Source organism: Manacus vitellinus, unplaced genomic scaffold, assembly GCF_001715985.3.
Source record: "Manacus vitellinus isolate BGI_N305 unplaced genomic scaffold, ASM171598v3 scaffold_18_pilon, whole genome shotgun sequence".
In the NCBI taxonomy this organism is placed as follows: Eukaryota; Metazoa; Chordata; class Aves; order Passeriformes; family Pipridae; genus Manacus; species Manacus vitellinus.
Window position 1 is genome coordinate 8,442,830 of NW_021939324.1, and position 25,372 is coordinate 8,468,201.

The 25,372-nt window shown below is 41.6% G+C and overlaps 1 protein-coding gene across 1 annotated transcript in view; it reads left to right on the forward strand.

The window, feature by feature from the left end:
• Positions 1-15,321: 15,321 nt before the first annotated feature.
• MAP1B (microtubule associated protein 1B) overlaps positions 15,322-25,372 on the forward strand; it is a 71,173-nt gene continuing 61,122 nt past the window's right edge. Inside the window, 3 exon segments of the mRNA XM_018070333.2 lie at positions 15,322-15,713; positions 15,715-15,736; positions 20,376-20,477. Of these exon segments, the coding sequence (XP_017925822.2) occupies positions 15,558-15,713; positions 15,715-15,736; positions 20,376-20,477 (280 nt within the window). The 5' untranslated portion in view covers positions 15,322-15,557.

The window sequence follows — 25,372 nt, forward strand, 5'->3', positions numbered from 1 at the left end:
GGGGTATTTCTCAAAGATAGTTTGTTGAACAGCTGATCGAAAGTGATCAGGAAATAGATGATGAACCTATGCAGGGTAAGGAACAGAAAACTGCCAAGACAAAACCTTACCATGTAAAAAGTTACTAATTTGCAAGACTTGTTTGGAAGCTCTTTCAGGAATTAGACAGCTTGTCTAGAGGCTTTCTTCTTCTTTTATATACTGCTCTGTTCTTATCATCTGGATGATCAATACACTGTTTTACAGAATCTACCATATCCACCCTCAGCCACAGACTCACAAAGGGAATAACGTCAATACGGGACACAGTCAGGCCTCCTGGCTGAGAACAATCACTGCTCTCATTTAGCATAAAAATGGGAAAAGAGCAAGATGGGTCTTCTGAAAGGGGTAATATTATCAAAGGGAGAAGCTGAGTTGCAGCGATTTGCATAACCACCTTTAATTTATAAAACATTTCCATTCCAATTTTAGTTAGAAATATTTTTAAAGAAAATAAACCTCATTTTTTAACTTGTGCATAGAATTTTGTGTTAATGCATTTTCAGAATTTGCATTCTGAAATGTTGAAAAAGTAGTACAAAATGGTGTTCCAGAGGTAACACTCAAGGCAAAACTGCTTAAAGGCCCTTGAGTTAATAAGAGCAGAAAACCAGTTTTTCTTCAAACACCTTATTGGACAATTAAGTTTAGGAGAAACTCAGCAATAAAACGACTGAACAAGTGACAAAGTATTCATTCTCTTCAGCTGGGTTTCCTTTACACAGTGTCCTGATTTCAGTCAGGACAGAGTTAATTTTTGCAGTTGCCAGGAGGGGGCATGGCCAGGACCCAGAGGTTATTCTATACCACCTCACATCATTGTCGGGGGCAGGGGAAGGGAGTCTTTTCCAGGGAGAAGGGGGTCTTTTGTTTGAGTAAGCTTGGCATAAGAAGCAGTGGGGTAACGGCAGTTCCAAGCCAGAGGGAGTGGTTGTGTTAATGGCAGTTCTGAGCCACAGGGAGCAGCTGGGATATCGTGGCTGCGGTCGGGTCAGGCTCTGAGTGAGGATTTTGCATGAGAGTCACTCTCTCTTTTGTACACTTCTGTTATTAATATTGTTGCTGTTACTGTTTGTTTTCTTATTTTCTTGTTGTCACTGTTCTTTTTCTTATCTCATTACTGTTTCCAGTAAATTGTTCTTATCTTAACCGGTGGTCTTCACCTGTTTGCCTCCAATTCTCCTTTCTAGCTCACTGCAAGGGGAGGAGGAGCAAGCAAATAGCAGCATGGTTTGGAGAGCCCCAGTGGAAGCACTAAATTGGGGAGTACCATTCCTAAATCATGACACACACGAATGATGAATATTCTGTATCTTCTAAGAAACAATGAGATGTCATTAGCTGAGCAACCAAAACTACTTTAGCCTTTGCCAAAACTAACAACTCAGTTACTTTCCATGTACAATACAAATTTTTAACATTATAAGCTTAAGTTATTATTATTTTTCAGTTATTATTTTTTAAGCACCTAATCTAGTGTCCTGAATGGTTCAGCAACCTCAGTCTCCACTGCAACAAGTGGAGGAAAAGGGATGCTCCCACAGAGTGCTCCTCACAGCACCCCAATTAGCCTTCTGCTCTGAACACTATCTCATTCCCTCCTGACAATACAAGTAACAGACAGAAATTTCCTTCCTAACCAAGAAACCCAAGGTAGGTGTCTTTCTTAGACAACTTGACTGTTCCCAATACTCATGGTGCAGTTTTCAAACTTAACTTGGAATGGCTATTGTTGGGAAATCCTGATATGATTGTTACCTAATGCACATGTATCACTGTTAAGTAGTAATACTCAAGGACAGACCATCATGTTCTTAAGGTTGCAATAAAGACAAGAGATGCAGCTATTGTGGTCTGGACTAGAGAAATGCTTCAAATTTTAACCCGACAGTATCTTGAAGCTGTAAAACAACAGAGATTTTTGCTGTGACTTCATTATGTCCCACGTTAGACCCAGCGTGAGCAAAGGCTTGGAATGGTACACAAACAAATCTGAAAATCAAGGTAATAATTGATTAAACTGGATGCCAGAGGACTAGGTGTCCAGATTGAGGATGTCTCATTTTCTTGAAATGTAACCTTTAAAGACAGGTTAAATAATTCGATTGCAAAAATTTTAAGCATAAAAAAAAAAGCTAGAAGCTACTCAGATCAATTTACACATATTTATGGCTATGAAATGTTAAGCACATTTACAACATGTAGCTCAAGCACACTTTTTTCATTAGGCATACCTTATGCTTACCCAAGGATGCTTTTTCTTACCCTTCCCACAAACCTGAAACACCTGCAGTCAGTCTCAGCTTATAATAACATCCACAGCTGCATTTGGGGCTCTGCCTGGTGACTAAGGGCCTGTTGTTATGCCTTGGGCCATATGTTTAGCCCCATCAGTCATCAAATCAGTAGCAACATTCACCCCTGATCATTATCACTTCAGCCAATATAAACTCAGGAGATGAAATCTTACCAGTGCAATTAGAGTGTGATAACTGCAGATATGCAAGCACATCAGATCATTCCCTACCATCCACAATATGTGTAAAAATTATTCTTCCAGGTGGTTCAAAGCAGTTGGCTATGTGCCTAACAACTCACTGAGGCATTCTGGGATTGCATAATAAAATACTACTTGTCATGTAGTATTTTAATTATTGTTATCAGCTCTCAGAATTTCAGTAAACTGGGCGTACTGCTTAATGAGTTTATACTAAGCCAGAGGCATTGTATCACAAGTAAAAGAGAGCAATGCTACAATATTGTACTGGATATACTATTACCCCAACACAGTAAGCTTTTCAGTCTCTCATGAAAAAAAAAAAAAATCAATTTACTGTAGACTTTTCTTCAGCATGCCTGGATCTTAAACTCTGTGAGAATGATAAACGCTATATATGATAAACTCCTTGTGTTAATATTATCACAGCATGCTTAAAATGTGTCTGGAGAATAGATGAGAGGGCCCCTCAAGCTAGGAGACTGCAAAAAGAGAATGATCATCCTCTCATGTTATGTAAACTCACCTTCACTCCCTTACGTATGGATATCTCCCTGCTTTTTGAATCAATGACATCGAGCATAAATGCTTGAGGTAAAAAACCCCAAACAACTGAGTCACATTAGCAGAAAATTTCTTAAAAGCAAATCAGACATGTAGGAAATTGAGCAGAAGGAAATGAATATAAACAAAAATCCAGAGAAGGAAGAGTTCTTACTTTGCTGTTCTCTAAGAACTTATATCTATCTTTTCTCCCATCTATTTCAAATAGCTTTCCAAGGCCAAGCAAACCTGTAGCTTATAAATGAGAAAACAGAAGAACAATGAAGGTCAACTACATGATTTAATATAAAGACATCTATGTGACAAATGTAAAATACATGGGTTCCCTTGGCTAGTGGGCTCTTCTCATTCTTTCAGAATTATCTAAGCTTACACTGCACAGCAAAATAATATTTTATCAATTTTTACTGCCATTAGCAGCAGAGAACAAATTCAGCTCTTGGAAGATGAGCTGGATTTTATTCTGGTTTATTTATCATCAAAAGAACTGTTAATTAAATTGTCAGTGCAAAATATCACTGTAGATGCATCAACCCAAAATAATCCAGCTTGGCTTTCAGTGTTTATTAGATTCTCGAGTATATTTTCCTGCTCATGATCATGGAAAAAAACCACAAAAAACCAAAAAAAACCCACCCCAAACACATATAACCCCCTCCCCTACCAAAAAAACCCAACCAAACAAAACCCAGAGAAACAAAAACCCAAAGAGAAGCTTTTAAATGGAAATTTATAGAGAAGACACTGGAAAATAATTCTCATGGAATGAAAATGCTAGTGGTTACTACCCTTGTCAGCAGGGCAACACCAATTTGGAGATATGTTAGATGCCCCTCATCAGTCTTTCTGCTCCTGCTGCTGGTGCAATAGTGGATGGACAGGCCAAGCCACCAATGGTACAATGCAGAGATAGAGGGAGGAAGGGGTCTGCAAGCAATCCTGAGAGATTTCTCCCAAAGATGTGCAGTTCAGGGAGATCACAGTGCACTCAGCCCAGAAAATGCTTACTCATAAGAGCATTCCATTAGCATTCAGAGTTGGAGCCAGAGCATGTTGGCACTGCTTGAAAAGAAGTTAAGGAGCAGCACGCTGTACAGCAAACCTGTGACAGGATGCTGGGCCCTTGCTTTGGACAAACATTGTGTTGGTTACAGCAGGGGCTTCAGTGTCCTCTGTAGATGCATGAGAATCTTCAGGTGCCCTCCAAGGAGCTGTAGGAGGCAACCTGGAAAACCTATTCTGTTGTCAATAGGTTGAAATTCTCTCTGTGGTAATCTGCAACTACGCAGCATGGCCCATGTATTCAAAAATGCTGAAATTTGATTAAAATAATAAGTTGTTTGCTCAGTCTTGAAATCCTGGAGGCAGCTGGTGAGTGTAATCAATACTGTTCACCTCTCATAAGTGCCCAGAGGAGAAAATGAGAGCTGCTGGAGGTATCCTGAGAGTCAGGAGATGCCCAAAGTGCTGACTGCATAGCCAGTGCTCTGCTCCATAGGGAACGTAGACAATCATTGCTGCAAGAAATCATTCTGCTTGTCTGAGAGAATGAAGTGACTCTTGGTCAGTGAACACCTTGACTTGTCCTTTGTGCAATGCCTTGGCTTTTGCAAGGTTAAGGCTGAAGAGGAATTGTGCCAGAACCAACCCTCTCCCTCTTCTTCCCCAAGTGATGAATTCTCATGCTGGTACTTCCAAGGAGAATGCATGGGAAGAGAAGCAACCATGTTTAATGTTTGTTTCAATTCCTACCGCATCTATCCAAATCTCTCCCTACATCTGCTCACCCTTTATTTATGTAATTACTACCCAATTTCAATTGACAATACCAAAGCCCTCTTGCTCATCCCCTTTTTGGTCTTACTCTACTTTCCCTCCAGTGCCAATAGCCTGAAAGCAGGTATTAGTATGTGTTTTAACAGGAAGTTGCACAGTATCTGGGGCATCTTTTTCAGACAAAATAACATGACTGTCTTGATTTCATGTTGTTTTTATTCAGAAACTTATTTTCTTAAAAATATTTCACAGTCCTTGATGTTTACCCCTTTTCTGTGATGGATGCTAGCAGAACATGGGCTTTGCCAGCCAGCAATTCCCTCTGGAGTCAGATCACTATGCTAGCCACCGAACTGTACTTCCTGAAAGGGCAAAAAAAGCTCATCATCAACCCTGACAATCCTTGGGGCAGAAAACCAAGACCTAGACTTCAGAGAATATTTCTGAGGGAGAAAATAACTCCTTGTCCATTTTGTTATAACTTAAACGATGTCCTTTGCACTTTATCTCTGTCGTGTTTTCACCCCAGCTGGGAACTAAGCCTCATACACCTGCTCACTCACTCTCTCACCAACAGGATCAAGGAGAGAATCCAAAGGGTAAAAGTGAGAAAACGCATGCATTGAGAGAAAGACAATTTAATAGTTAAAGCAAAAGACTCATGAACAAGCAAAGTAAAACAAGGAATTAATTCATTGCTTCTCATGGCAGGCTGCCTCCAGGAAAGCAGGGCTCCATCACGCATAACAGTGATTTGGGAAGACAAACACCATCATTCTGAACAGCCCCCCGTTCCTTCATCCTTCTCCAGCTTTGTATGCTGAGCATGATGCCATATGGTCTGGGATATCCCTGTGGTCAGTTGGGGTCAGCTGTCCCAGCTGTGTCACCTCCCAACTCCTTGTGCATCCCCAGCCTCCTCGCTGATGAGGTGGTGAGAGGAGCAGAAAAGGCCTTAGCAGTAAGCACTGCTCATCAACAAGGAAAACATCCCTATATTATCAACATTGTTTTCAACACAAATCCAAAACACAGCCCCATCCTAGCTACTGTAAAGAAAATTAATTCTATGCCCAAACTGGTACAGTCTCTCAATCTTTTCTTCTTCTATTTATTTCTCTTCTCGGTACCTTGCACCATAAGGTGGTTTTTGCTGTTTTCTTCTAGATACAGTTTCACTGGTCCTTCCACCACAGTCTTAATTTAGTTTTGTATAAAAGGGGCCATGGACAGCTGCTTATACTCCCTACTGAATTCGTTACTATCAAATGAGACTGAGACACTAATTGAACCCAAGAAAAATGCTGTGGCCAAACTAGAAGACTGAGCCTACAGCCTTGAGATTTCAAAAATTTAAAAGGTAATCATAGACTCCTCTGGAGATAAGAAAATCTTTTCACTGAATGAATCATCTATAATGATTTTATTGCTGTTAAAAATACAATGTGTAAATGCAGGAAAATAGCAATAAATATTTTTATGACCGATGGGTCATAAGGAATTCTCTAGTGCTTTCTCTCAATGATGACACAATTTACTGTGACTGAACCTACTCAATGCAAATCCTCCAAAGAAAACATGCACAGATTATGGTGAGGATGTCCAGATAAATAACACTGCTCCCTCAATTTATTAGTAAATTTATTTCCTATTACGAAGTTGATACATTAAGGTTTGTGGAACGGGGATTTTCTCAGAAACATCAAAAAAAAGCTCAAACCATGTGTTCCTAAAATCCGGCGCCTTTGTGATACCCCAAAATGGAGATTACATTCTACCTGTGCAATATATTTCCATGACTTTGCTTGGGAAGGACATATTCATTCACGCCTTTTCACAAAACTGAGTGCAACTGCACTTTGTGTTATCTCAGAAATACCAGTATTTCAGTACTGAAAAAATATTATTGTATGTAAAAAAATAGTAGTTGCAGAATTACTGGGAGGAGAAAGAGGGGTTTCCTATATAATTTACATGATATACACAGATACATACTATTGTTCCACAGAATGACAATATAATAACTGCTATCTCAAAAGTACATATTCAGGGTGACTGTAGTTAAATATATCAGATCAAGCTAATACAAATCTTGACTTTCTTGAGTTTCAAAGACTAAACCATACCCTTTTAAATTTGGAATTCAAAAAGTGTTTGGAACCAGCATAAGGAGAAGTTGACAAAAAAAAGCATAATCAAAGAAGTTCAAGCTATCTTGGGTGAAAGTGAAAGGAATATTTCATAGAAGCATAGAATATCCTGATTTCAAAGGGTCACAAAAGAATCATTGAATCCACCTCCTGGCCCTGCACAGGACAACCCCAAAAATCATACCATGAATATTTGGAAAAGAACATTAAAAAAATGTTCCTTTCCTGCATTTTATAATGTGCTTGATCTATATTTTTGCATTGGAAATCATAGTTTCAGCAACGGCTCTACCATTGTTGCTCTACTGCCTTTGCAAGTAATGAAAAAGAACAAAATTTCCCTGTATTTCAGAAATATGATTGTGGGGTGAAGTCACAGCCCCACAACTGAAGTTTGAGGAGTTTGGAGTGTTGCGGGGTGTTGGGCCGTTTTCAATGGGAGCAGTGAAGCTAACTAGACAGTTCCCATGGACACTGCCTTGAGCTGTGTGGCTGAAGTGCAGGTGCGCATTCCTCAGTGGTTTTGTGGAAATACGTTTGTGTTGTGTGTGTGCGAAAGTAGAAGTAGGAGAACCTAATAAAAGGCTGCCTGCTGCACTGAGCAGGCAGACATCTCTTTGTCTCACCATCCTCGTGTGTGTTGTGTGTCTTCTTCCCCCCTCGGACTGGGGCCCTTCGACAGATACCCAGCAACATACGATAACACCATTCTAGAATTACCCAAAGAGGTTATAATGCAACTTCTGGCCAGCAGGGTATATGAGAAAAAATCAGGACAATTCTTAGAAGGAAATCATGGCAGACCACTGTCAGTCCCATGGCACGGTTCCAGCTCCGCAAGGACTCTGAGGCACTGCCATGGCAGGACTAGAAGGCAATCCCACAGGCACAAGGCAAACACTGATGGTGACCCCTTATATATCAGAATGCACAGGGGTGGCAATCTCTGCCCACTTCCAAAACTGGGGTCCTTTAGCAAAATGCTCAGCTTACTGCCCTCTTTGGGCACACCTGCTGCACGCTCTCCACTTGGGTCATTCACTAAATTCTGCAATGCAACTCTTAGACAGCACATCCCAACCTCCAGCAAAATACCAGTGACTAGGAATGACTTATTAAATTAAAGAGCATATAAAGAAGAAAGAAATAAAAGATCAGAGGAAAAATATTCTTAAATTGTCTTTATTTTGTGTCAGCCTACTAGAATGCATGGAACAGACAAATAAATAGTAGACAGAAAACACAGGGAAACAAAAAAAATGCTAAAATGATGCTGCAAAATCGTACCAATAATAATGTTGCTAATAATAACAAAGTGCACAAAAGGGGAAAGGAACCAGACAGTCAGTCTTGTAAGTGGTCTGAATTAACTCTCTGTTTTGAGACATATAAAATGAAGTTAACCATTCCTACTGTTTATGCTATTCGAGTATGAAGATCTATGCAAAAAGTATGAGATTTTGTGGTAGCTGAAACAGGTAAAGGACTCGATGACTGTAGCAATAAGACTAAAGGCTACACCAGTAGAATGGCTAAACCTTGTTTAGGCAATATCAGTCACAAACTATTCCCTCAGGAATAGGACTCACTGTAATTTTCTACATAGTAAGAGAACTAGAATGAAAGACCCCATCAAGATCCTTGCAGGAATATAGTTGCATGCACAAAAAATCCTGGGCAAGGGTGCAAAATGATGCACTACCCTGGTTGCAGCTATGAAATATGTGAAATTGCTGTAGCCTTGAAGAGTTGTGATGTTCCCAGTGCAGGACAAGGTTCTGTTGGACCTTTGCAGTAGGAAGATTGGGCAGTTCCCCCCATTCTGTGTTCAGAAGCCTGCCATTGCACTGTATGAATTACGCTTGCCTGAATTTTTTGCTTCCTATTCTCTATGTGGTAGCAATATGCTATTTCTATTGTAGTGTGCTCAAGAGAACAAGAGAATGGACCCTTGTAAAATAATAATAAGCAATTTTAAATCCTACAGAACCAGCAGAGCTAGCAGGGAACCTCAGCAAAGTATTTTAAGGCATGTCTTAAGATTAGATGAGAATATCTTGTAAAATATCTACTTGCTGTTCAGTTTCCAGAGGCAGCTTTAGACAATTCAGCTTGGAAAGATAACAAAACAAAAAAACCCAAATGAAAACTGCCCTTTGCTTTAGAGCACCTCGATGTGCTTTTGCCACCTGAGTAGCTAGGATGGAGCAGCATTAGGCTGACAGCCCACCAATACGGGCTTGCGGTGAGTTACAAGACTAACACCTGACATAGAAGGTCGCTGATGGTTCTCCAGCAGGGCCATGCACAGGGTGTGCTGCCAGGGCAGACAGACTTTAGGCAGCCTGAACATGGGTGTCATGGCAGCCAACAACACGGTGCAGGAACTCTCAGCTTCCAGCTGCCTCCCAAATTAAGGAGATGATAGTGCACATCTAGTCATTCAAAATCTACCACAGCTTGTTTTACCCTGTCTTAAGCCAAGAGTGAGCTCTAAAACTGGGTTGAAAGGAAGCATATGTGGGGACTCTGGACTGCAGGACTGCTCAAGTTCATGTGGCAGGACATACATTGCATTTTACCCTTAGAAGCTAAGTGAAATTCTGTATCTTGCAGTTCTTCAATAAGAATTAAAAAGCTGCCAAACCCATTTCCTGAAACCCAAACTATATCCCGCATCAACAGACCATTGTCCCTCTTGTTCAGAATGCTACAAAACTGAACCCTGAGTTGAAAGGAAGCTCAAAACTATGGCCTAGTGGTAATTACTTAGTCTTACTATTGTAAGACAGCTGATGATGTTTTATTTATCCATCCATCTTTGTGGTACAATGGGTATCACTGCTTTCAATGTTTTTATTTTCATTTATTGCTGAATTTTAAGTGTTATCCTAATTAGTAAACATGATCTAATTATTTAAAACCTCTCTATTTTCCCTTCAACAGTGGAGAAGCAATCTTTTTTTTTCATGTAAAGCTATGTGTTCTTCTCTTAGCAAATTTCAGGATAAAATTACACAAAATCATTATTTTCTAACATGTCTTTTTTTAATAGTCAAGAGGAAATTTTTTTCAATTAATTCTCATTGCAGTTAAATAAAGTATTCTTTCTTTTTTTTTTTGTTTCTAACTTCTTTTTCCACTGAACAGATGGAAATTACTCTGATAAAAAATAATTAACTTTTTCCCCTGGCAACTAAAGCAAAATGTTACTTGGTGTTATTTTTCTCTCACTTCAAGACGGAAAACTGAAAGTGAGAGAAAATGTTATTTTTAAAAGCACTAGTGTTGCTTTCTTCACTTTTTTTTTTTAATATTTAACTTCTCTTTTACTATGGGGAAAGTGGGAGGAGTAGGAAACAGATGAAATACCAATTGAAATGGGTATTTCACCATGAGCAAATAAAATTTTTCTCTCCTTTGCAATTTAAAAAGTAATAATTTAAATTCAAGTAATATAATTTAAAATACTTGAAATGAATGATCAGTAACTTTTATTTTGTATGTAGATCAAAATAAAGCCTGCCATCTTAAAACGTGAAGTTATTTCCCCTCTTAAATTAAGAGTCTTTCATGAACTCTGAGTGGAGTCCAAATCTCTGGCTGCTCATCCACGTACAGCTCTCTCTGGTGATCCTGGCTTTTGCCATATCACTGCTGCCTGAGAAACTCCACCAGCTGGAGGATATTAAGAGATGAGGATGCTTCCCTGCCTGAAAAAATGGCGGAAGGCAAGAGTTGTCTTTATGAACCCCATATCCAGGTGCTTGCAAGGACACGAAGGGCTCATGACTAATCACATTATGGCCAGTGGCTGGAGGGTGACACTTCTGCTCTGCTGGGATCAGGGTAGCGTACTGACTGTCCCTCTGCACTTGTGCTGCTCTTGCGTGCTCTGCTGAGTTGCCCTGAAGGAGCATCACAGGGAAGAGACTCTGGGAGGTAAAGGTTGGACTATGTGGGGAGGGTAGAGCTGCTGACTGTGGGAAATGTGGAGTGTGGGGTCACACATGGGGGAGTGGGAGTATTGGGAGTGATGGTCACATTGGGAAGGCATTAGGTAAGGTAGGAAATGTTACAAGTATTATCTGCTACAATATTGGTGCCATATTCTTGACTTCATCATGCATCAGGAAACACTTTCACATTGAGAGTGATGGAGCAGTAGCACACATTGCCCAGAGAGGTGATGGAGTCTTCATCTGTGGAGATACTCAAACCCCACTGAAACAGCTGTCAGAAACATATTGTAAGTGGCCCTGCTTGAGCAGAATTAGACAAGATGGCTTCCAGAGATCCCTTCTGATGCCAGCTATTCTGTGATTGTCACCTCTGGTGTAGACTGGCAAAGCTTCACCTCTAGAAATTAGAGCTTCCTCCCTATCCTTATGAAATCCTACCCACTTTAGGAACGTGTTTCATGACACATTGTGCAGTCCTCAGATTGGCATTTCTCTCAGTGAAGAGAGCCTTCTGAAACACTTCACTTTCAGTGAAGTTCTTAAATTCAAAGAATCATAGAATATTCTAAGTTGGAAGGGACCCACAAGGATCATCAAGTCCAACTCCTGCACAGGACTATCCTCAAGAGTCCCACTATGTGCCTGAAAGTACTGTCCAAGCGCTTCTTGAACTCAGACAGGCTTGGTGCTGTGACCACTTCCCTGGGGAGCCTATTCCAGTGCCCAGTGCTCTGAGTGAGGAACCCTTCCCAATATCCAATCCAAATCTTCCCTGAAACAGCTTCGTGCCATTCCCTCTGGTCCTGTCAGTGGTTACCAGAGAGGAGAGAGTCACCAGTGTCTGCTCCTCCAGTTCCCTTTGTGAGAAAGCTGTAGACTGTGATGAAGTCTTTGCTCAAACTCCTCCAAAATGAATAAACCAAATTATCTCAGGCACTCCTCCTATGGCTTCCCCTCAAGGCCCTTCACCATCTTTGTTGCCCTCCTTTGGACACTCTAAGAGCTCAGTATCTTTCTTATATTGCAGTGCCCAAAACTGCACACAATATTCAAGGTGAGGCTGCCCCAGTGTAGAGCAGATCGGGACAATCACTTTCCTCAAGCGACTGAGGATGTTTTGTCTGATGCCTTCCAGGACATGGTTGTCCCTCCTGGCTGCCAGGGCACTGCTGACTTATATTCAAGCCCCAGTCCCTTTCTGCAGCACTGCTCTTCACCTTCTCATTCCCCAGTCTGGATGTCAGTCGATCTGAAGTAATCCCCATGGGTATGTAATTCTCTTTATGCCAGGAATGACATTTGGCCTCAGACAAAGGGCCAACCTAAGGGTTTGTAAATCACTGAAACCTCATTTAAAACTTGAAGACAGGACTTGAATGAAACCTGAGTATTAGTGGGTAACAAATGGCACATACCACCAAGATGCATGTTTTAGACTTCAAGCACTTTATTTAAAACTGCCTCTTTGCTTTAAAAATTACTACATCTAAAAAATACAGCTTTATATGTAATGTTTGACCATATTCAACTTGGGGACTCCAATTTGAACACACTAAAACAGTAAAACCAAACCAAAGCATACAAAAGCCAGACAGGTGAAGGTCTCAATCACTGTCTCTTTGAAACAGCAAGACATATTCCACAATCCAACAATTTTGTTCTTTCTTCTACTGAAAAAAATCTATGTGATTTAGCTGTAGCTAGTCAGCTGGTATTGCTTTCAAACAGTGAGGGTCACTGGATACTAAGTCAGCTTTATGCAGCACATCTCCACATTTCACTGCGCAGTAGACCTGATGATACGCTCCATATTGCAGAATATAAATGGGTATCCAGATAGGGAAAGGTGATGACAAACAAATCTACCTGACTGAGATACCAAGAGGACAAGTCACAGTGTGAACCTGACCACAGAGTTGGGTCCCTGCAGCTTCCTCAGAGACATGTTCAAGAGGTTAAAGCATCTTTTCTTGTCTACCTTCCATCTCAGATGATGTGGCATATGCTTTTGAATAGACAAGGGCAGAGGTCTGCATCTGTTGAAGAGCACAAGGCAGAAGACCATTTTCTTCTGAAGGCAACCTCTTGTCTTTAGAGTTTTAATGTGTGACACGTCCTCCATCACAACACAGTTTGACTGTAACAGTTCACCTTTTTTAATATACCGTATTCTAGCTGCACACTATTATACAGTGCTATATAAAATAGAAGACTACCTGAGCAAGCTATTTCAGACATAACTGTATTCCCTATGTATATGTAAGCATTTTCTTCCCTGATAAAATACATTCTTTTCACCTCTTACTTCTCAAACTCACAGGCACCTTTCCAGTTATGGATGTCTTAATTTTTCCTTAAAATCAGAAAGTGCTTAAAAGCACATATAATGCCTTTTGAGTACTGGTGTGCATTTCTCAGAGTATCATATTTAACCTGCTATGCTTGTGACGCAAGTAATAATTTTACCTTCATGTCCAGGAACCATTATCAGTCTATGCTGCAACCAGTCGGCAAGTTCCCTTGGCAAGCCTCTTCCATGCTCCAGAGACTAGCTGCTCTTGTTGGTGATCGAAATAAAGGCACATCCCACAGCTAGGTATTGCAGCGGGAGAAGCCTGAAGCTAGTTTTCTCCAAGTGGCAAGTCTTGAGGGTATCTATAATTAGAATAGATTATTAGGGAGGGGGTCATACAGGACATGCCCACAAGGGGATGGACATTATACCATCCCATGGAAACTGACAGGATCAGTAAGGAAACAGTAAAGTCACAGTGGGGCTCAGATGAACAGGGGTACCCAAAAAGCAGTACTCTGTTCCTTTGAATACCTTGCAAACTTTAAAACTGCTGCTAGTTCTCCTGCATCTCTGCCATTGCATTTGTTCTATCAGCAGTGTCAGCTGTAGTGAAGAATGAGCTCCGATGCTCTTTACTACTGTGTCATCTCAGACATCTAATATGGCTGTGAAAATGCTTGTCTGTACTCTATAACCTTCAGACTAATGGCAGCTCAGAAAAACAGTCTACTTTTGATGCAACATCCAAATGCATCATGCCATATAAGCCAAGGCTCTCAGGGCTGTAGTGATGCAGAGGAACTAGTCATATTGAAAACACTAGCTACTATAGACAGATACAATATTATGGATCAGCATGTTTAACATTGGTGTTTCAAACTTAGTAGTGACAACTTGAAATGTGTGTTAATAAGTCCACTGTGCCCTGGAACTAAGTACAAAGAAAACAGGTCTGCTGTATTGGTTCATCCAGGCAAGCACTCCATTTCTGAGCAGCAGGCAGTGCATTTGAGCACGCAGTACTGGAAGAAGCTTCACTCAGAGGAGCGTCTTCTTAGTCAGGGACCAGAGGTTACCTTAAAAAACAGGTTGTAAAAGTTTATATCCTTTCCTAGGTCACAATGAAATTTTTCCTGCATCATTTCAGCCATATAAACAAGAGGTTTAGTGTAAAGCAGTGCGTTGCTTATGTCAGTGAAATGAGAGGAACATTTCATAGAGGATGATTTATTTGACTGCTCTAAGCCATTTTAAGAGAGGGTAAAACACTTTTAGGAGGTGGTTATCTCTTCAGTGGGTCTCAGTGAGTGCTGGGGAGCAGTTTGTAGCATCCACATGAAGGCAAATGAAACTTTTGGTTTTGTAACTGTAGAGGTTTACCAATACCATTGCTCCCTGGAGTTGCTTGAGCCTAGTAAAAATTTGTTACCCAAAACCTTTCGAACTTCTGGAGCTTTAAGAATATGGGTTTCAGCAGCTTGTCCAAAACCAGTGTTTTTCTGGTGTATGTCATATATCCATGGGCATTAAATATGTGCAGAAAGGCTATGTCTGAAATATTGTATTAAGCGAACTGCTTTCAAGTGAAAAAAGTTATCAAGAATATTTAAATTGCTGGGTGGGGGTGTGCATTTAAGTATGATTCAAATTTTGCTGCAGTGCTACAGCAAGATGCAGGAGAGAGGACTCTTGGCCTTGGGCAGTGGCACTGCTTTTCACCCATCGGTTGCTGGAGTCCCGATGCTGGCGTTCCCACATAAGCTCCCCAGGTCTGCCAGGGCATCACCTGCGGCTCCTCACCACCCTCCTTCAAGGCTGGGACCCCCGGCGGGCCTCTGGGTGACCAGCCCGGCAGGGTGACGCCCCGGCTGGTCCCGAGGAGCCAGGGACGCCGGGGCGCGGTGCCGGGGCCCGGCGGGGCTGCGCGGGCCCAGGGTCCCACCGCCAGGGCCGGGAGCCGGGTACAGCCCTTGGCGTCCCCTCGGGGCGTTGTTCGCCCCCCGCGTCCTTCCTGCTTCCGGGGGCCGCCGCGGGGAGGATTTGCCGCAGATGACATCAGCTGTGGATGCTGGAAAAGCGGCGGCGGCGGCGCGGAGGATGCGCCGGCTCCCCCCCTTCCTCCTCCTCCTCACCATGTCCCTGCCCTGCACCGTCTCCGTATAAAAGCGCCGCCGCCTCCCCACCCGCCTTCACTCTCTCCCTGCTGCCTGCGGAGCCATCGCCGAGCGGCCCCTGTCCCCTCAGCGCCCCGGAGCCGCGGGGCGGAGGCGATGGCCACCGTGGTGGTGGAAGTGGACTCGGAGCCCTCCTGCAGCATCGCCAACCCCACCTCCACCTCGCCCAGCCTCTCTCACCGCTTCCTGGACAGCAAGTTTTACCTACTGGTGGTCATCGGTGAGCTGGTGACCGAGGAGCACCTGCGGCGCGGCCATCGCCAACATCGAGCAAGGTGAGGCGGGGAGCCGAGAGCGCCGCAGCAGCGCCGCGACCCTCCCGCCGGCGCGCTGCCCCTCCCTGGCGCGGCCGGGGTCGCCGCCCGGACACCCATCCCGCGCCAGCCGCCCAGCAGCGGTCTGCGGCGCTTCATTCCCAGGGTCCGCCCGCAATCCCCAGCCGCCCCCATCCTTCCCCGGCGGGTACGGGCGCGGCGGGCGGCGGCTGCGGGAGCCGCAGCGAGCCCCCCGCCCGCCATGGCGGGGCGGAGGGGCCGGCGGGAGCGCAGCGCCCGCCGCCCAGCCCGTCTGCCCGCGAGACACCGGCGGGTGGGCGTGGCGCGGTCCGCACTGCGGTCCCGATGGCAGCCTGGGGCGGACAAAGGGCGGCTGAGGATGGGGTGGTGGGCTGGAGCTGCGGGTGGCTGCGCCCGCAGTCCCCCGTTCCTCGCCGCCAGACCAAACCGGCGGGTTCAGGGCGTTTTCCCCCTCGGTGGTGGAGGCTGCGCGAGTCGGAGCGCAGCCGCGCCTTTGTGTCTAACTTTGGGTGGTGGGACTTTTCTCCCGTCTGGGGAATTTTTCAGGACCCAAGCTTTATATACGCATATATGTATTCCAATAAAGATAACCCATGTGAGTAACAATGCTATTACCTGAGTGCTCAGCCTCGTTACTGTCCGGCTGCGGGCTGCTCTGACTCGGTGTTTATTTGTCCTTCTTCTTTTAACAGCGATACAGGATTGTATTGCAAGTGAAATGACAGTTTAATAAGTTTTCTTTGTGGTTTATGATACAACAGATTGCAGTGTATATGCAGAGAGGGGGGAAAAAAACGTTGCAGTATTAGTGGAATGAAGCACAAAGAAAATTATTGCCAGAACCTATGGTTTGTTAAACTCAGTTTATACCTGATTTTATATCATGCATTTTTTGTTCTGGGCTGGAGAAAGCCGAGATTTCAGAAACCTGCTATTGTTAGAGGGAAGGAAGAGACCTCGGAATGGGGAATTGATAGCAGCCTTGTCATGTAGGTGTGGTTCAGCAGTACAGCTAGGACCTCATCTGTCTCTATTGTTGCTTTCTCAACCATTGTTGCTTTAGTTGGCTATTTCTCTGGATTCTTTTTCACGATGCCTTGTGGTAAAAGGCTTCCTCATCTCAGCTAACCAGTTTCTCCATGACCTGTTCATCTTTATTGCTACCATTGTCTCCTAGGAAGAACTACTGAGGCAGGTGCTTTGTCATTCAGAGCCTCTTCAGCACTGCACTTTCTTAATTCTATCTAATTTTCAATCGTGTCAAAGTGAATTGGCTGCATTTTAATTAAATTGTTAAAACTGTAGAACAAACATAAAATTTCTTCCCTCAAAACAGCCAATACCCTTCCTCTGAAGAAATGCTCTTCAGTCTCTTCTTGAAGCTTCTATTGCTGCTGCATAGCTCAGTTGCTGCTATCTCCTACCACTAAGCAAAACGCCCATTTACAGGTTTAGATATTCAAAGGGAACATTTTGGCTTTTTAATTCATAATTTTGGATTAGAAGTCACCTTGTTGCTCCTAGTATCAGACCACCTGATTGAAATTTTTGCCTGCTAGGAGGAATTCTTCATGAAATTTTGAGGTACATTGTTCTGGATGGGAGTCTGAAGCTCTATCTACTTGAGACAAATATGGGCTGAGCTAGTATCTTTCTCTTTGGAGAGTCTGCTGTAGTCTGGAAAAAAACCACTTCTTTCAACTTTTATGCTCAAAAGAGCTTTAAATGCATTTTGGTTCTTGATAACTCAGCCTCCCTGCCTTCTCTGGTACATCTCCTGAGTACCATCACTGAAAACTGTGGATTTGTGCACCAAACTGCAGAGCAACGTGTGGAAGAAAACATCTGCTGATAACACATCAGTGGCGTGATGCTACGCAACCTGGTGGAATGCAGAGTCATTTCTTAATATATCATGAGGAGGGAATGGCGTGGCAAGATGCATTTTCAGTAATTACATTTGGGATGCGACTTTGCTAAGGGCACTGTCCACCAAAAGAGAAGAAGGGAGTGAAGAGAAAGCTTCAAGTTTTTTCCACTAATTTGGCAAATGCTACTGGGTGTGCCCTGCCTGCTGTCTGATTAGTCCTGTGTCTAGTGGCACTGCACCCTGAAGACTGCAGAAAGAAATAGCTCCACTTCAGCCATGTTTACAGCAGTTATGTCCATGCTGTTAATGATCTACATCATTGGATTGACCTTGGATTTTAGTTCCAGGTTTACCTTCATTCTACCCCAGACCTTATTTGGCTATATCAAGTATTTAATACATTATGCTACTCTGTAATGTACATGCATAATTTTTGCATCCAGACTGCTGAATGATGCAGTGGCAGATTTGGGACATTCTATCCAAATGTCCAGCTTCGGCTTCTAGGACTTCTGCGTGCATAGGGCATATAGGCTTTTTTTAAACTGTTTTTCTTTTTTTTCCTATTTATTTTGTGTTGAGTCCCGTATTTTGGACATTGCCTGGCTCAGCATTCTTGATTACATCTAGTCAGAATCTTATCCCTTGTGTTTGCGACAAAAACAGCTAGGCATAGTGGACAGGTCCTATCATTAGCAGCATTGCTGAATCATAGTCCATATCGCTTAACTGACCTCCAGAGAGCTTCGTAGTCTCTCCACACAAGCTTGGTGTGATAGGCCAGTGAGCTGTTTATCTTCAAGCTTCTTGAAGTTCAGCATTCATTCATTCAGCATACTTCAACTTTATGATCAATATTGGTTTAACAGTTATAGTTTTCATATACGCTCTGTGTATGGTATTATATCATCTTTGCTTTCTTGCTCTCAAATATTCCAACACCTGGAAAATATTAAAGTCTGTTGAGCTGTCTTTGTCTGCCAAAACTTGCCCCAAAAATGCACCATATGGCCAAGAGATTTTTGATAAAAGAAAATAAGGAGACTTGCAGAAGAAGCTTGCTGCTTATGCCTCGGAACAATGATGCATCACTCAGAAAGTGGAGGTGGCTGGTTATAGCTGAGTTATTTTTCTCAAGTGGTTATACATAATACTGTATTTTCAAATTTTTCCAGAGATTCAAGTGGTAGCCACTTAATAGCTCGTAGCATATTACAATAGTAAGCATGCTTCTGCGTGGACTTAGATGCTGACAAGAAAAAGCCCTGGATGCATTCTCCTTGAAGAGGCTTCAGGCTGTTGAAATGCAGATGTTCATATTTGCATGGAGAACCTATTCAGAGATGCAGTGGGAGACTGGCACTGTAGATCTGGTTTCTCTGCTGTTCCCTCTCTTCTTCTCATCATTCAGCCCAGCAACATGGCTTCTGCCATCTAAACCCCCATGTTTCTGCTGGCTTGAAACAAAATGTATAACCTGGGAAGTGGCATTGACAGTAACATCCTGAAACTCTGACAGAGTTACCAGCAGTGTTAGTGCTAGACTCATGGTGAGGGGTTGTCCACGCACCTTCCCAGGCATCCCCTTGTCAAACCCCACAGTGGTTTAACAACGATTTCATGCAAAGGCATGGTCAAGCGTGTGGGGAGGGGCTACCAGACACTTCCTCACCAGCAATCCCTTTTATGTTTGCTGCTTAATTTGTGTGAATTTAATGATGTTCTTTTAGAACAAAAGAAAATCAGTGTAATTTTGATTTTTCAGAATTGCAGCAGTGCCTGGACTGACCTGTAGTGCTGCTGCCTGATCATTTTTTCAAAACCAAAAGATTTTTCATAACAATTTCAAAACAAGCAAATGATAGAAAGATCTAAAGCATGTTCTCCTGTTGGTGTTTTAATTTGGTTTTTTTTTTCTGTTTGTTTGTTTGGTTTTGGGTGGTGGGGTTTTTGGGAGGTTTTTTTGGTTGTTTTTTTTAATTAGCCATCAAAATCTTATGAAAAAAAATAGAAACTTATCTTTTGGCTGTAATGCCTTTTTTTTTTTCCTGGTCAAATTTCAATCCTTAAAAATATATTTTGGAACAATACATTTTTGGTTATATATGTGTCAAGAGTCTCACGTTCTAAGTAACTGGGGGGGGAAAGCAGTAGGGATCAGCAATGTGCTGTTTAGTTTTTAAAAGAAAAAAGATCAAGCATAGCATTTTTAAATCACAAAACTAGAGTTTTGACACTTCATAAATAAAAGATAACAAATTTTAATTTAAAATATGGGATGCTTCAAAGCTTTTGAATGAAGTCAGCAATTTAATACTTTATATTTAAATATTAATTAGCAACATGCTATATAATGCTGTCTTTTTTTTTTCCCTCAAAAGAGCAATATGCAATGTGACAAAAGTGTTCTCTGAGTGATTCACTCTTTCAGTTTTGTAAGCCTGTGTCCCTGTCAAGTCAGGGACATTGGTGACTTCTTGTAAAGTGGCTATGAGGGTATGGGACCAGCAGTACTAAAGCTTAAAGAATGGTCACCCTTTGGAAAGGCAGATTTGCTCTTTTTGATTCCTGTCAGAGTCCTTCTTAGCAACTCAGCACATTCTAAAAAATAGCAGTGTGCCTTGAAAGGAAGTGAGGCTGGGTTTGGCATTTAGAAATATGCAAATAACATGGATGCAAATGGAGACATACTCAAAACTTCCAGTGCTCATGTTTCAAGCAAGATGTGTTTTGTATTTTGAATTTTAGGAATCCGGTCATGGGACACAAACTTGGTCGAATGCAACTTGGATCAAGAACTGAAACTTTTTGTGTCTCGCCATTCAGCTCGATTCTCTCCTGAAGTTCGAGGTGAGTTTAAGAGCAGAACTAATAAATTACATTGGTTTTAGGGCCTTATTAAAGTTAAGAAAACTTACCTTTTTGACTGATCGCTTTCTTTATGTAGCACCACTTTAGTAGCCCCAGATACTGAAGCTTGTTGTAGTAGGTAGAATACATACAAAAAAATAACCTGAAAGGTTTGCTCTACGTTTTGATGGAGCTAGAACTGATGTCACAGCTGTTGCACAAGTGCAGCTCAAGCCCCATGTTTCTTCCCAAGGGACATGGACTTTTCTCTTCCTTAGTATGAAAAGCTGAGTTGCAGTGAGTCTGCCTTCACTCACAGTAACTTTCTTTGGCTTGTATGAGGAAATTAGAAATTTGTAGGGCTCATAAGACTAAACCTCTTTTGCTACCTTTTTTTCAAGCCTGTCCTTCCTGTCAAGGATTCATACAATAAAGTGAAACATTTGTTTTCCAGTTTGGTGAAGTGTAAAATTTGGTTTTGTTCTGGTTGTATGGAAATCAAGTGTTTGGTAAGTTTTGTAAGATTTCATTTCTCTAATACAAATGCTGAGTGAGTATGGATGAAATTAATCAAGGTTCTCAATGAGTAGTAGAGGTTGTTTCCTTGATGGAATCACTGTGGCCATGTGCACATTGACTAGTACAACCTAGTACTGATGCGTGTTATAAATCCAGCTTCAGGGGTATCTCTTAAGTGGTGAAAAAGGGCGATGAAATGTTGTATCTCGCTACTACATCACATTCCTAAAGCCAGTTGGTATACATTGCTGACAAAGAGATCCTGATGCCATGTTAGTATGACAGCACTGATCTCATGGTTTTGAATAATGTGCAGAAATGTCTTGTGTAACTAGTTTTTCTTCTTGCAGCATAAATTAAGGTACTTTTTCTGTATCTTCCCATATGTATAGAGAGTAAAACATTGTCAGAGTTAAGAAAACAGTTACATACCTCTATGATTCTTCCTCTGGTTTGAAAACCAACAGAACTAATACAACAACACACAGCACGAAGATTTTGACTCAAGGCAAAATCTTGGGAGTTAACTCAGGCCTAGTATACATGCCTTTCGTTTCAGTTTAAATGTCATGAAGCCAATTCATATTCTTGGTCACACTAGTGGCTTTGGTTTTACAGAGAGGGGATTTATTTTTAAGGAAGGCAAAATGTAATGCATCCCATTTTTTACATGTGTATGTTTTACATTAAAACTTCAAGGAGACAAAAAGATTCCATGTTTCTCCCGTAGCAAAAATATTACAACGTGTCTAATATTTTTACTGTCTTGTTTAGATGACACATTCTGGTACCACTGCATAAATTAAAATAAAGAAAATACTCTTATTTCATATGATAAATAAGATTATCATCCCCTTTTCAACAGAAAGAATGTAGAATTGTTTGCGAATTTTTCTCTAGGAATTGTATTTTTGGTTGATTTTTTTTCCTTGTTTGTCTAGACTTGGCTGTTTAGTCTGTCATTGTGTTGAATTACAGCTTAATTGCATGTGACTAGAATTCATCAACATCTCTGACAAGCAGAAATGAATGTGTTTTTCACCACTACTCAATCTTTAAACAAGAAACTGTGAAAATCTATGTTTAAAGAGAATTAAGGAAAGCTGAAACTTGAATAAAGGCAATATCCAGGCATAAAGCTATCCCTCTTAACCAACTTTTGTGTCTAAAATTTTCTGGAGAAGCCCATTTGCACTTCCAGAATCCCCATGATCAGAGGATCATTTATTTTAGTTTCTTTGCTGGTTTCTGATGTTGAATTAGAGGAGCATGAGGGTCCTTTGCATCCTCTCTACTGTTTGGCAGAGAAAAGGTTTCCTTGTTGCCATTTTTTAAAATAATGTTTCAGAATCTTTGATTTCTGTTACAGCACCCAAATGTTGAATTCTGGGTGTTTAGCTGCTGAAATGGTCAACTTTCATACTAAAGAGATGATTGTAAGTACGTGTTCCCTTATGGTCTCAAACTCAGAAATTCTGTGGGATTTAGGTAACTAGGTGACCTTTTGTCCAAGGAAAGTATTCATCCAAGGTGATGGTTTGTCTATGGAATGTAATTAAACAGCTTTTTTTCAGCCCTTTGAGACTGAAGTCTTTGTGTGACTCGCATGTAGGGACAGTTTACTCTTGAGGAAGGCTCCTGCTGTAGTCTGGTCTGCCTGCTGACTGAAGCCTGTTCGATTATCATGTTTAATTATGGTAATTGCAGTGCTGGCTCAGTACATGCTTCTATGCTTTTCAGAACAGCTTGAGGATATGCACAGCAGCAATGTGAAGGGTAGGGCTTGTTCACCAAAAGGAAGCTTGAAGGAAACGTGGCCAGTTCTGTCCTCGTGACATATGCCTGTGATGTCGAAGGAGAGACATACAAGAGATTATCTCTGTCAAAGCATTCCTGTGTTTTCACTTAAAGAATTTAAGGTCTAATCCTTCTCACTGTGTAGAGGATAGCAATGTACATACTGATACTACAGGGAGCATGACTGGATCCAAACACTTTTTTTGTGTTCTTTTCAAGGGAATGGGTTGTCACAGTGGTATTTGTGCACATTTTATTTAGCTGTTGCACAATTTATGGGTGATTTATGATTCCTGAAGAATAGGATTCAGATTGGAAATGCCAGAAGATCTTTTCTGCTATCTTGTAAAGGAGCTGAGTTAGCAGGCTCCTTAATAATAACAACAAATCTTGGAGAGATGATGTCAGGTGCTGGTGAAAAATGAGTAGCACAACTAATTAAGTGGTTGCAAAGACGACAGGCAACATGACTTTAAAAGAGCTACTCCAGTGGTGCCTCTGTTTTCTCTGTCATGTAATGATAACTTCCATCTTATGTTAATGTCAAAAGGACAAAAAATGCAAACAATGAATTATAACATGTACAAGCTGGAGAAAGAACTGTGCATCTGGTAGTGAGGCAGAGCAAATGGAGAGTCTTGGAAAGAGCTCCATTGAAATTGCAGCTGCACTTACAAGTCTTTTCTTAATTAATGAGAAACTTTCAACTGCATAAAGCAGCTTCACAAAAGACTAAGTAAATGGATTGAGGGGCGTAGGGGAGTGTGAAGCCAGTGAAGGCCCCTCTGTAAGACTTCCACACTGCCATTTTGTCTCTCAGTTTGTACCTGGGAATATTTGACTGTTGCTTTGGTGTATGTTCAAGCCCTTGTCTAGATGAAATCCATTTAATTTAAATAGCTGTTTAGTAGCTAGTCACCCCAAACATTCTAATAAATATTACTCAATCTTTGTCCTTTGTACATTGTCCTGTGGTTACCAAGAACATATGTGTTTCTTATCTAACAATACCAGGAGGCTTCCTGTTGCCCATAAGCCAGTACAGACGCCTACAGCTGATTTAAGTGACTCCTTCCTTACCTGCGCCTAAGCCTTTATAACTGACAACTTGCCTGCAGCCAGGGGGCACCTTGCCAAAGTGTGAGACATGTTTGATTTTCTTTTGGTAGCCACCTGCAATAGCAACAGCAATGGGCTTTCTTCCGTCAGGCTTCCTAAGGAAAGGTCATGGTCCTCTGAAACTGTGATTATCCTAAAAAGCCTTAATAACTTCCATTCTGAAAGTTACCACTTCCAAAGTTACTGTTTAGGACTGCTAGTAACCTGTGGGGAATAACCTGTGGAGAATTTTTGGATCTGAGAGTGTTGGTCATCAATGACCACAGCTTCATATTTTGCCAAAATGCTGTATAGTCCTATTGCCTTTGTCAAAGTAGATCTAAATCCAGTTAACATTGCACCTAGTAGCTTACAATGTGAGCTCGTGAAGTCACTGATAAAATCCTAAAGGGCATGGTTTTAATGCTGATTTACTGAAAACTCCAATTTGCCAAAATTTGTAAAGTCAGAGGACGTAGGTACTTGAGCAAAACCTATCACTTGGAAGAAAGAAAAGACAAGAAGGCCAGACCAGATTTCTCAGGTAGTATCAGAGTACCATCACTAAAAGTCTAGGAATTAATTTTGGTTAATATCTCAAGTAGTCTGGTATGCACATTTAGGGATATGCTATAAATATGATTCTTCTGATATTAGAGACTATGGATAGCTGGAATATCTATTGAGTGGAGTCATTTTACCTCATTATGCATTTGCAGAGATTAATTTTAGTTGCATACTAGACTTGTTTTGTGTCTCTTAAATATTTGTGCTTTAGAAGAAAGAAAATGGAGGCAGACTAGGACTTGAAAAGTGAATTGAGCTGACTCACGCAACAGTGGCTGTGAATGGTGTCCCTGCAGAGTGACCTGCAGCTGCCAGTGGTCCAGGGCTGCGGCAGTGGTGCTGCCCACGGCACAAGGCAGGGAGCCCCAGGTTCGTGTGGAGGCTCTCAGCTGGGGAGCTCTGGACTGCTGGTGAGATTTTTTTTTTTTTTTTTTTAGAGGTATCCTAGGATTTTGATGGTTCAGGAGAGAATTACAATGTAACAGCCTATATGTTATGGATACAAGAATTGTCAAAACCTTTTCTTAGTAGTAATCAAAATTCCAGAGGTGGGCTAATAAGGGACTTTATCATCTTTTTTCCAGTGTGTGTTATTGCACTTATATGACAGTCATTCTAGGACTGACTTCCATTTCTTCTTTTTTTAGGCAAGATCTCAAAGAAAATTAACATGAATTTACATTGCTGCCAAAATACCAGTACCTGCTGATGCTAAGCTGTTAGCATGAGTCAGCAAAATTACTGACAGGTTATTTGTGAATGCTGCGTATCATGAGTATATACAATGAGTTCAATAGTCTTAGAATAGCCCACATGTTATGAGAATAGATTTTTGACCTGTGTGAGGCAGCTACCAGAGGCACGGGATTAAGTTAGTTATGAATAATGATAGAATTTTAACCGCATTATGAAAT